General features: G+C 40.8%; 1 protein-coding gene across 1 annotated transcript; it reads right to left on the bottom strand.

Moving 5' to 3' along the window:
- Positions 1-5252: 5252 nt before the first annotated feature.
- KRT39 (keratin 39) lies at positions 5253-11963 on the bottom strand. The gene is made up of 7 exons (XM_003786377.2): positions 11493-11963; positions 10343-10425; positions 9499-9655; positions 8700-8861; positions 8462-8587; positions 6903-7123; positions 5253-5511 (listed from the first exon to the last, which is right to left on the bottom strand). The coding sequence occupies exons 1-7, from the start codon at positions 11961-11963 to the stop codon at positions 5253-5255; spliced, it is 1479 nt and encodes a 492-aa protein (XP_003786425.1).
- Between the last annotated feature and the right edge of the window lie 581 nt (positions 11964-12544).

Genomic DNA, 12544 nt, shown 5'->3' with positions numbered 1-12544 from the left:
CATCTTCTTCTTACTGGCTGCAGATAATGGGAAGGTTGACATGTTACAGGGGGTCTTTACAGCTCACAACATTCTAGAAAATAGAAGAGTTGTACCTGCATGTGGTTTTTACTTTGGGACATTGTGTGACTCAGCTTTCTACTATACAAGGAAGGCTCCATTCCTAATCTAGGACCTTCATTAGTTATTAGGGTGGCAGTGCATGACTATACCATTGTCAGCACAAGTGGAATAATTCATTAGCTCTAGTGTGGTGGTTTTGCCAGTTGAATGTAAGCTTCTCAAAGCAACACAAGGAAACCCTGCTAACAATGTTACTGGGTGCCAGGCATGCTCTAAAAGCTTAGGTAACATTAATTAATGTCATTATCTCAATCCTATGAAATAGATGCTATTAATAGCCCCATTTTAAAGATGAGGAACATTTTAAAGATGTTATGAGGGTTAAGTAACTTGCTCAAGTTCTTGCAGGAGGTGGCAGGGTTGGGAATCAGACCCAGCTGGTCTAGATTCACATATCTGTTCATAATCAGTGTGTAATTCTGCTTTTTAAACAGAGATGGCTCTCATTCTCTTCTAGCTTTTCCTAATGCCTTTGTAGGAGGCAATTGTTGTGAATTTTCCTCCTCATCTCTTTTTCTCCCTGCACTTCCAGAGTCCCTTAAGTGGGGTGTGGCTTTATTTGCCCTCCACAGTTGAGAGTTCTCTCTGCAACCATAGGGGCTATGCTGGGAGGTGGGGTGGACATGTTTCTTGGACACTGTCAGTGAAGGAGGAGGGCAGTTATTTATTTTTTTTTGGTGGGTTAGTGGAAAATAAGCTGCCACACGCTTATCCTCTACTGAAGTGCAGAGAGAAGATCTTTGTACTCTTAGTTTGAGGGGATAGTAGTTCTCTACACCCAGCTGCACAAATTTGGAGAAATTCAGCCCAAAGTGTGGTCTTTTCTAGATCTTCTGGGTTAAGTGGTTGCTTGAAGGGCCACAAACAGAGAAGAGAGCCCTCAAAATGCTTTCCTCCTAGGAAATAGGAGAATGTATTGCCTGAATTGTTTTCTTTAGGAACCACTGGTATGTTCACTTTGATTGTTACGTTGTTCCAGGGAGCAGCAGGGAGGGAAGATGAAGAGAATGCCTCAGAAATTTGGTACCCTGACACCCCCTTAGGATGTCTAGAACCATGGACATATTACAAGTTTTTCTTATATGCACGTGAGTGGCGGTCTATGGGTTAAAAACTTTGCCTATAAAAACCTTCTGAATATGATGCTTATCCTGAAAGAATCTTTCCAATTATAATAAACCTTTTCAATGTAACCATTTAGGGCTGTTCCCATTTGAACTGGGTGCGTGGGTTGTTCCTATGAAGTTTGTGAATCAGGCATGAACACAATGACCAGGTATTTCTAGCCAGCCAAATAGCCAAAGGTTCATTTCCTATAAAAGCTATTTGATTACAGTATTGAAGTAATGCATTCCAGACGGCTCACATGACTATGTCATGAGTGCTGATGGCCTCAGCCTAGAAATTCTTCCTAACATGGATAGTATTATTCTCTTCTCCTCTGGGACACTTTCCTTTTCTTCTAAGTTCTAATCTCCTCCCACGTTCTCATTTAGAGAGGGTGTTTACTTTCAAAATGCCTTTTATTATAAAAACTTTAAATCAAAACAGAATTAAGATGAATGAACTCAGGCAACTGGTTCTTTTCTGTCTACAGATACTTTTCTCCATTGTTTGGTAAATGGAAATTATGGGACTTAATAATAACAACAGAGTAATAAGCTTCTGAAGCACATAAGGATCTCATTGATACCATCTAATTGTCTTTAAAAGACATTAGGGGGTGGTGTCATTTCCTATTTGCAGATATAGACAACTAGACAAGGTCAGGTGAGTAATATCAGAGCTTGTGGGTGAAACCAAAGATATTAGATCTGAAATCTGAAGAGTACATGATGAGTCCCAGAGTCTAAGCACAGAGAAACCAAATGATGCTTCTGAAAACTAGAACCCAAGGCCATGGTCTTGTGGTCCAGCATTGTTTCCACTGGACACCACTCTGTTGCTGTCCACTACAAATGTGGTGGGGAGTAAGGGGCAGAGAAGGAACATTGGGTTCTCTCATTGACCATGTGGTCATAGACCAGCTACCTTTCTGGGCTCCAGAGTCTCAATTTCTGATATAAAAAAGGCTATTTTCTGCCATCAAAATACCTTTCTAATTTTAAAATTCATGTAGTCTCTGCATTTCTGGACAGAGACACCAATCTGTGCCAATGGCACAAAGACTCCTCGGATGGTTTCTCACTGGAAGTAGTGATGAGCCAACTGGAGAAGGATGCTTTGAAGAGTTGGAAAACAAGGTGTGCTATTGTGGGTTATTTTTACTCTTGGAGACTGATTGTACAGTGTGTCGGGTGCTATATTCACCTTCCCAAGGAAATCAAAATACTTAAATGCAATCTCATGATCATGTGGCGTCAGATAAAGTCATTTAACTTTTCTTTTCCTGCAGTTTCCTCATCTGTTTTGTGGGCCTATTAATAGTATCTACTTCATGGTGACGTTGTGAGGACTGAATTGATACTTATTAAATTATTATTATCGAAAATCTCATTTTATAAACAGGCAAATAGATATTTAAAGGAGGAATTGTCTGTGAGTGTGGTCAGCTGCTAAGCTATGTCAGAATCTAAAAGAGACTCAGAAAGTCACCAAGTCATCCAGATCTTTGAGCCAAATATACTTGTCAATTGTAAAGCAGGTAATAAAACTCTGAACTGCCTCCTGTGGCTATAGAAGATACTTATTTAGCTTCCTAGTAAAAATCCAGGCCTCTTATTCCCTTTATTTATTTATTTATTTATTTATTTCCCTCCCCTTTTTTCCTTTTTTTTTCTTTTCTTCCCCTCTTTAAAAAAATTTTTTTTTCTCTTATTACCTTTAAAAGATTTGCTCACCTGCATTCAAGGACTAGCAGATGGTTTTACATTCTCTTACACGCAGAAGACACTTAACAGAAGTATAGGCCTTTGGCTGAATCCCCTCTTTACTGTGCTGTTTATCATAACTTCTTGTTTATTTATTTACTTTTTATAAGACATGGAGGATACTTTGAGGGGGAGGAAGTTGTCTTATTTCTAGGGTAAATTGAGAATGGCATTTCTGTACCAGCCCTTGGGTAGCTTGAGTCCAGTGAGGTTCATAAGCCTCAGTGTTGTTGGATCATAAGCTCAGAGCAGATTTTTGTGTTGATGGTGCGGATCAAGGTCCACCCAGGCCTAGCACTGAACCAGATGGGAGGGAAGAAGGCATGGATGGAAATGCCATACGTTTGGTTTTCGAGTTAGGGAATAAGAACTCTCTTCTGCAAAGCACCTGGTAATTTACAAGATCCTTTCGTCATCATTATCCCTTTTAATCCTTCCAGCCGAATGGTAGGTGTGACCTGTGTTGTCATGTCCTTTTACTCAAGGTCACACACCTAGACTGGGTTAAGACTCTTCCCCCAAGTTTTCTGAGTCCAAGTTCTACACTCCTTCCACACCTCATCCTATAATCTGAGATGCATTGCAGTTAAATATTGACCAGAGGTACTCTGCCCATTCGGATGAGAAATTATTGATAGAAAAGAGATCATTCTGGGAGTTCTGCATTCCACATGCCCAGTGTAAGTTGCTACTTGTCTGCAGGAAGTAAATTGCTGAACTGTGATTTAAACAATGCATATGTCTTTGATGTGGGCATCAGGCGTTGACTGATATCTGATACATACCCTAAGAATTAGGAAATGCTTTATTGAGTAGAATTGTGGGCTTGATTACAGGAAGTCCCTTTTTCCCCTTAACCCTAACTCCAAGATCATGACTGGATACCTAAATTCATGGAGAAAGAATCTTAAGATGAGATAATAATGACATAATTTGGTCTAAATCTGTAGCTAAAAGCAAAGCTTACATAAAAGTATTACACAAATGTTACTTTTTAGTGTCCAAAGACTATTCATAAACAATTTCATCTGACCTTCACAACAACCCTGTGAAGTAGGCTTGAATAAGTGATCTTTATTTAACAAAGAAGGAAGTTAAATCTGATGAAGGCAAAATGTTTTTTATCCCAGGGTCACAGCTGGGAGGAGGCACGTTTAGGACCTCAGGACTTTTGACTCCACTCTGTGTTTAAATGTGAATTTTTACTAAAACCCACAGAAAGGACCAATGCTTTTTGTAGGAAATGACTTACATACACTGTAACTCGAGTTAAGAAGCTGTGATAATCGCTGGCACGTAAACAATGCCTTCTCCTATCAGGACTGCCTAACACTGGCAGGCAGGAGTATTCACTATTGCTCTTTTGTGATATTTGTGGATAAGTCCATTTCTCTCTGGTGAGTAGACTCAGCAGGAATTTAAGCTATTTTTTCATTGTCACCCATCACAGGGAGCAAGTGAGGCAGGGGTTGTATCTCGAGAGTTCCAGCTATATGTCCCTTGTCAAAACAATCAGGACAAACTCCCATTCCCTGAAGAATAGAAAGAGAAATAGCACACATTTAATGAAAGGACCCATGCTATTTCTTCAAAATGCTCCACATTCACTCCCCACAACTATATCTGATTCTGAGAGACAATATTTGGAGAGGCTAATGGTTCACAAAGTTTTGGAGAACATGGACATCTTTGAAAATATCTTAGAGAAGGCAAAGTATGTTAGTATAGACAACCAATAGTTAAGACAGCAGGGTTTAATAGGCTCTAGACTGGTGAGTGTCTCTTCAAGGAAACTAAATATTAAAGACCTTTCTCCCCACACAGCCTTCTTCCTGTACCCAAAGGAGTTTAGAAGGGAAGGTTGTAACTTTTCCCCTTCATGCGCCAATGGCCAAAAACAATCCCAAACTCGTCAGACTGGCTCTAAGGAGGATCATAAGTAAACAACAGAGAAACCTGCCCATCAATCACCTGTAGAGTCAAGCAATGTAGGCCATCCTCCTGGGTGCTTGCCAATCAGTCCCCAACCCCCAGATAAATGCAAAATGTCCTTCCAGTGAAATGCAATTTATTATCATGTTGGCAGCAGCGACTTAGAGAAGGAACAGAACAAAAGATATGCTACCTGGCAACGGGGACCCGCTGTAGTAGTAAGAAACTAAGTACCTTACAGGACTGGGAAGTTCTTAAACCCCTCTGGCAGGAACATGTATTGGCCTCTCTTTCATGAATGTAGGTCATTTTTATCACCTTGGGATGTTAGACTTTGGCAGGTCTGGTGATGAAGTAAGGCTGCACGTGCTCGTGAGAAGAAATGACCTTTCCATCCTGGATCTCCTTGGTGATGGTGCATATTTTAACCAGTATCCGGGACAGGGCTCCGCAGATGCTGCAGGGCTCACGTACAGCAGGGGGGGCCGAGGCCGTGCAAACAGGAGCTACGTATTCCATGGCTCTGGCCTTATAGGGTATGCAAGTGCAAAGCTCATATTTGGTGGCACACGAGTTACAGAGAAGCCTAATAAGAAACATAATTTGAGCTGTGATCAAAGGAGACAACAATGATTATAGAGAAAAATGGTAGTGGCTAATTTTTCAACATTTATCAATCGCTCAAATCAAGTGCTTCCAAATTCTTATTCACTCACTTTATACTACAGTTAGTAGAAGGAGGAGGATCAGATCAGATCCATTGGAAAACAGTGTCCTAGATTTAGAAATGTTAGATTCTGTAAATTTCCACTCCAGGTAATGCCCAACATCATGGAAAGGGTACTGCAGCAACAGTCAAAGACGAGGGTGCAGCCCATCTCTGTCCTTTACCCACCAGTGATGTCAGGTAAGTCAGTTAGACCTCCTGCACTTTAGTTTTTCACTTACAGAATGGATATTATGGAAACGAAACTCACAGAATCAACAGTGATAAGGAACAAGTTGAGAGGCTCATTATCTGAGAAATAGAAATTAATGAGCTATTTTTCTCACTGGGGAGTGAGTCACTCTACTAGTGGTGGCCTGAACGCTGTCTATAAGAGTCCTCAGCAAGTTCATCAGGAAACTTCAAAGTGCCTGCTGGTGTCTATAAATAGTTTTCAGGGAATCAGAGCAGTTCACAGTGAAGACTCTTTTCATAAACATAATCTTTGTTTGATACTCAGAGGCACTTTTGTATGTTATCACAGCTCCCAAATAGTGGCACTGATTAGCACTGCACTAGTGTAACGTGTGAACTTGCCAACTGAGAGAACATTGTGAACAGAGCTCACCAATGATTTGGGGAAGTAGGTCTCCTTTGCTTTGTCACTAACTCTGTGTTTAGGGTGTTAGTTTGGATTAGTTACTTCAAAGAGCTTGGACTCCAGGTGAGTTCCATATGGGTCAGTTAGCATTATCGTTTTAAAAAATTACAAATTGTATTTAAAAACAGATGCTAAAATACACACATGTGCATGCTACCTATTGCATCCAGGACTAGGGTTAGACAGGGTTTGGGTTTCAACCTGAGCACAATGCTTCTCCAAAGGAGCCAGGATTTTTCTGTCCAATGTCATGACGCTGTCATGAAATTCAGATGTTTATTTCAGTGTGGGAATATCTCTAATGGCTGCCAGGAATGTTCATCTGTGGGGAAACCATTTTCTCTTTGGTAATTTAAGAAACTCTAAGAATCTAAACAACCTACAAGAAATTAACTTGGTGTGTGGACTCTTCAAAACAGCTCAGCTCAGCTAACACCTCAGATTTGGACTAGGTTACAATGGTGGGTCCTGAGAGAGCATGTGGTCATATCTACCCAAAGCTCCCCATCACTGGCAAGAAGACTTGTCCACTCCTTCCCAGTGGCAGTACACACTATACACATGTGAATTGAAGTGTCTTTGCCATACAGGCCATGTTCATTTTACATACTTGCCATCCCAGCTCTCCAGGAGGCTGCGGTATGTGGCGATCTCACACTCCAGCCGGGACTTGACATCCAGGAGACTCTCATATTCGTGGTTTTGCCGCTCCAGGGCAGTCCGGACCCCGGCCAGCTGATCCTCCAGGTTGTCAATCAGACCTTGGATCTGGGTCAGGAGGGCGGTGTAGTGGGCCTGAATCTCCACCAGGATACATTCCTGGGAATCCCTCTACCATGGAGAAGGAAAGTAGGATTTATCATCATGACTCCTTGAAGTCCAGGTCACGTGGGATTTGTATCATTTTTAAACAAAGCTTTCTTTGTGTCAGCACTAATGGGTCTTTAAGTCCATTTACTACCTAACCAAATAAATCCAAAAGCACCATTATCAACACTACCAAAGTTTCCATTCCTTTATCCCCTCTCTTTTGGCCTCCCTTTAAGTATTTACTTCTCTTCTTTCTTGATCACCTGATAATCTCCCATCATATTCTCCTACTTAGGAGAGAAAACATATCTCAATTTATTGCATACCCAGGCATTAAAAACACATTACCATGGCACCTCATTCAATGAGTGTTCCTACCTTAAAAAGGATCTTAGCAGAATTTAACCATAAGTAGTTCCCTCACTGAAGCAATTCCTTTATATATAGAATATGAGTTGAAACTTTATCAACATCAAGTTCTTTTCTGTCCTTGCATTCTGCAAGTCTATGGGTGATGGTAGGATTTTAGGCTTTAATAACCCAATATTTGCATGATTATCCAAATTTTAGTAGATGAAAAAAGTGAGGTTTAAAAGATTCAATGATTTGTCCAAGGTCACATGAGTAGCTGGTGACAAAACGGGTTTGGGGAAAGGTCTTCCTAATGTTGCCCTTCCTAATAACCTTCCTAGCAGAGCATTTAAGTAATTTCCTACCTCAGAGAGGCAGTACGATGAAGTAGCAGCGGGTGCCTCAATGCACTGGATTCTGGCCCTGACTCTAGCTGAGAGTTACTCAATTCCTCAGAATCTCTGTGTCTTCATTTATGAAACAAGTGAGATGAAACTTATCTTGAATTTAGCTTGGAAAAAACCACCTTAGCTCTGACAGCCTCATCTATAAAATTGGTTAATAATCATGCCACTTCCCTCAGAAGATTGTTTTATAAATAGGATATGATAGCTTATAAAAATGCTTTGCATATAATAAGATATTCTTAGTGTTTCCCAAAGCATATTCAATGAATCATTATCACCATTAGATGCTATATTAAAAAAAAAGGAGTCCATAGTCAAATAAGTTTTGGCATGCTGAATATCACGTATTCATCCCCCTTTTGGAGATTGGTGGATTATATCAGCATATGAAATGCTCACAGGAAGATGCCCTGTTAACCTTTGTTTAATCCAGCATTTTCCAGACTTATTTGACCACAAAGTCCCTTTTTAGGGCCATAGATCCTTTAACAAGCAGAGGAACTATGGTTTTGAGAGACACGATTTGGGAGATACTGTAACACACAGGTGTCAGGGGCTGTTGCCATCTTTGCTGAGCGAGGCTCAGTGAGCTTTTGGGTACCATTCGGTGCTGGGCCTGCAGTTCAACCTCCAGAGCATTCACACTGCGCCTCAGTTCTACCAGCTCTGTCTGGCAGCCTTGCTGCTGCTGAGCGCTGGTCACCACCTGCTGATTTAGCTCTTCCATCTGAAACACAGTTCAAGACCATGAGTATTAAGGGAAGAAAACATGACTTTGATGAAAGGGCCCTGGAAATGCAACATCCACTTGTGGTTTTGGACTCTTCTACTCTCCCCACCTGCATGTTGAACCACTGTTCCACATCTTTACGGTTTGTCTCCATGATGGACTCGTATCGACATCTCATTTCTTGTAGAACCTGGTTTAGGTCAACAGAAGAGGCAGCAGTCACTTCGATGTGAAGTCGGTCCCCAAGCTGGCACTGTAAGGAATTGATTTCCTGTGGAGAGCAAAAGAACATGAAGTTAGTCGGTGGGTAGATGACCCCCTTGTGTTCTCGTTTCAAGTCTAACAGTAATAATTTAGCTTATTGTGTCTAAACTATAGCCCACAATAAAGAAATCCTTCCTTATTGAGATGTCATAAAATGATTTAAGGCCATTTCAGATAAGACTATGTGTTTGAATTTGTACAAAATTAAAAGAAATTGAGTAAGCAAGATCAGATCATTTCTGGAGAGGGGTAATGGGTGATGCAGTATAGAGGTGGATTTATAACGAGAGACCATAGACTCTATGATGCCAATGTGGGTTTGTGCCAGTGTTGACTTGTACCAACAGGAGGTGGCAGAAGTCTCCACTGGGATGTCCATGCAGATGGAGGGCCTATGAGGATAGGAACATTGGGTTTCTTTCTTCTCATGAAAAAGCTGGATGGGTCTTCCCTATCCCATGTAGGTCCAGATAGTGTGTGGTAGCTAATGGGTTTAAAATAGAACATTAAACCAGACATAGTAGCCATAGGGCCCAAACCAGACTAGCATGTAGTGAGAATGCCCTCTGCCAAGTACAGCTCAAAGGAACTGATGCTATTTTTAGAGGCTTAGCTTGTGCTAACTCTCTTGGTCATTCTCTAACCTCTTTGTGGTTGTTCTTGAGGCAAAGGAGCTCCTCCTTCAGAGACTGGACTTGCGCCTCTAGGTCAGCCTTGCCCAGGGTTAGTGCATTCAGGATCTGCTTCAGGCTGTTGGCATCTGCCTCAACCAGCTGCCGTAGGGACACCTCTGCTTCATAACTTTATAAAGACCAGACACAAAAAGGAAGACATTAAAAAAGAGATGGTGCAAACCAAGCCAAGCAGAACTCCCTCCTGCCTTTTTCTCTGGGCATCTCATGTAGTGTATTTCTACTGAGAGTTTTACTCTCTTTAGAGGCAAAATCATTTGATAAATATCATAACTTAATCCTTACTACTAAACTAGTTTGCCAGGGTGATGCCACCTTGCTATTCTTTGAGATGAGAGGATTTATCCTCCTTTCTCTGTCCCTAGACGCAATGTGGTTTAAGTGAAAAATGCACAATCTGGATTCAGTGTCAGAAAGCCTGGGTTCAAGCTTTGGCTCTGCCTTATCTTAGTTATATACCTTTGGATGAGTAACTTAAGCTCATTAGACCACACTTTTCTCACCTCAAATGGGGCAATAATATATCAGCCCTACCTGTTTTCCTGAACTATTGTGCAGCTCTTGGGCTTATATGTTAGAAACTCTAGGTACCTGTATACACATGTGAACGGTTATTAATCTCAATCACTTATTGAATTTGAAGGTCTTTTCTGGGCTAGTGCCAAGTATGGGGCAGGAGGGTTAGTAGATGCGGGCATATCTTATTGAGATATCTAGGTCATTACTGGGAGGGTCTAGGTTCACGGTCAGACTCCAGGTGAGTTCTGTCACTAGGGGCAGCATTAGGTGGGCTTACTTGGCTCTCAAGTCATCTGCAGCCAGTTTGGTGTTGTCGATTTGTGAGACCAGTCTGGAATTCTCAGCCTTGGTACACAAGATCTAGAATTAAGAAATTGTATACACAAATGAGACAAACACCAGGATCTCCTTCTTTAAGAACCAAGAGGAGTTGTGTGTGCTTCAATTGAGAGGGGAAGGCTAATTCAATTTCTATTAATCTTCATAGCTATGATCAGGAAGTTTGGAAATCTTTAGAAAATCAGAGTTCTTGTTCTTTTTCTAACAGATGAGAACACATTTACTTAAATAGAAACTTTTGGGTATGTTTTTCTGTTAAGATATATAATCCATCCTAAATTTGCATAACTAAGCATGATCTACTAGAAAGTAAACTGTATGAGGGCACAGACTTTATAAAGTTCACCAAGATTTTCCTCAAGCCTAGAAGACTTGGCACATTATAGTTGCTGCTCAGTAAATATTTGTTGAACAAATAGAATGAATAAATCCAGATATGGAGCAACAACACACAGGGTAGCCATAAAGTTCTAGGGCAATTGCACACAAACTTTACAGTCACCCTGTGTGTAGGTCTGAACAAGAACCTTAGGTTTGGCATAGAAACAAAACAATTAGAGAATGATAAAACAAGCATAAAAAGATAAAAAGGTGGTGGTAGTTGCAAAATGGATAAAAATGTAACTGTTTAGGAACTTATTTAGAACAAAATTCATTTTCTCAGATCCCTGATTTCTTATTTTTATGAAAGAAATGGTAGCAACTGGTTGTAATGGTAGTGTGTATCTTTGGAAAAAGGAGAAACTATAAAACTCTGAATGTAACCTCAAGATGACAGTTTCACCCAAGAGACATTTTCCTGTTCTTAAAAAACTTTTCAGCATATTTTATTTCTCTTAAATAGGATTTCCTATAATCCTAATCTCACCTTCCCTCTAAAATGAGGAGATATAAATTTCTGGATCCCATTGGGTTATTGGATAATCAATCTGTGATTCTCCTTGAGAACATGGTAAACAAATCTTTCTCTTATTAAAAAAAAAACTTTTCAACATAAAATGAACTAAGAATATTAGAGTTTAGCAATAAAATAGGACTTGAATACCATGAACTCACAACTTGATTAAACAGGTTCCTATGGCTCTTACCTTCTGCTGCAGCTCCTCGATGGTAGCATAGTAGGATTGGTAATTGGGACATAGGACTGGGACCTCTTTGTTACCTTCTTCCTGGATTTTACGCTCTAGTTCTGCGTTCTCTCTTTCCAGCATCTGCACCTTTTCCAGGTATTTCGCAAGGCGGTCATTCAACATTCGCATGGTCTCCTTCTCATGACTGTTGATGCCTTTACCACACCAGTCAGAGTCATCTGGAGAGGCATAGGCATTGAGGTTGCTTATTAGGTAGGTGGGCATGCGACAGAAGCAAGGAGTGGGGTGACGGCCCTGTTCCTGGGGTATTCTCAGAAGGCGGCCAGGTGGTTGGCAGCTCTTGGCTCCGAGACCACTCTTGGAGTGGCAGCTGTTTCTAGATGAGGCGATTTTAACATTTGTAATCCTAGAGCAGTTTTGGCCTGGGGTTGGAGAAGAAATGGTTGTTGTATTGCCCTTGGCATCCATAGTGTGTGCCTGGCTTCAGTTTGTTTCAAGGTCTGTCGTCGCCAGGATGAAAAGCTCAAGCAACCTCAGCCAGAGTCTAAATTCCAAGCCTCTTGGCTTTTTCCTCTTTGAAGTGCTTATATAGCCTCTAGTTGGTGTCACAACAGGTGGGATGTTTTGCTTTCTAATGGTTATATCACATCCCATAGGAACATGTCATTAGCCTCCTTTTTACTTGGCCTGAGAAGAGTTACTTGCCCCATAAAAATCTGCATTTAGGCTCTTACAAAGTTATTACCCACCACAACTACTACTTGTCATTGGATGCAGAGCTTCACATTCTGTGTTCAAAAGGAACTGTCATCATAGTTCTAACAGCATCCGTGATTAAGCAGGTGTGAGTATATCAAGTCTATTAAGTTCTTGGTAACACCCTCACCTGGCATTGAGCTTGAACACCAATCGGTCCATCCTTCTCTAGAAGACAGAAACTACTAATGTTTAATAATTATTGATGAACTTAGAAATGAGGATTTTATTTTGTTCTGATCTTCTGATTTTCCCATTTCATGTTAGGACATTGTTAGATGGATTAAAATGTT

This window comes from Otolemur garnettii, unplaced genomic scaffold (genome assembly GCF_000181295.1).
Source record: "Otolemur garnettii isolate 467f Iridium unplaced genomic scaffold, OtoGar3 scaffold00018, whole genome shotgun sequence".
NCBI classification, from domain to species: Eukaryota; Metazoa; Chordata; class Mammalia; order Primates; family Galagidae; genus Otolemur; species Otolemur garnettii.
The sequence above is the reverse complement of the archived record's forward strand: the minus strand, read 5'-3'. Positions and strand labels throughout refer to the sequence as shown.

Bases quoted from the DNA above. Each gene is read 5' to 3' on its own strand.
- KRT39 (XM_003786377.2), bottom strand. From the start codon at position 11,963: ATGGATGCCAAGGGCAATACAACAACCATTTCTTCTCCAACCCCAGGC. The intron at 9,656-10,342 runs GTAAGCCCACCT...GTCTTTATAAAG, and splicing joins GCAGATGACTTGAGAGCCAA to TTATGAAGCAGAGGTGTCCC. The intron at 8,862-9,498 runs GTTAGAGAATGA...TGCTCTCCACAG, and splicing joins TCAAGAACAACCACAAAGAG to GAAATCAATTCCTTACAGTG.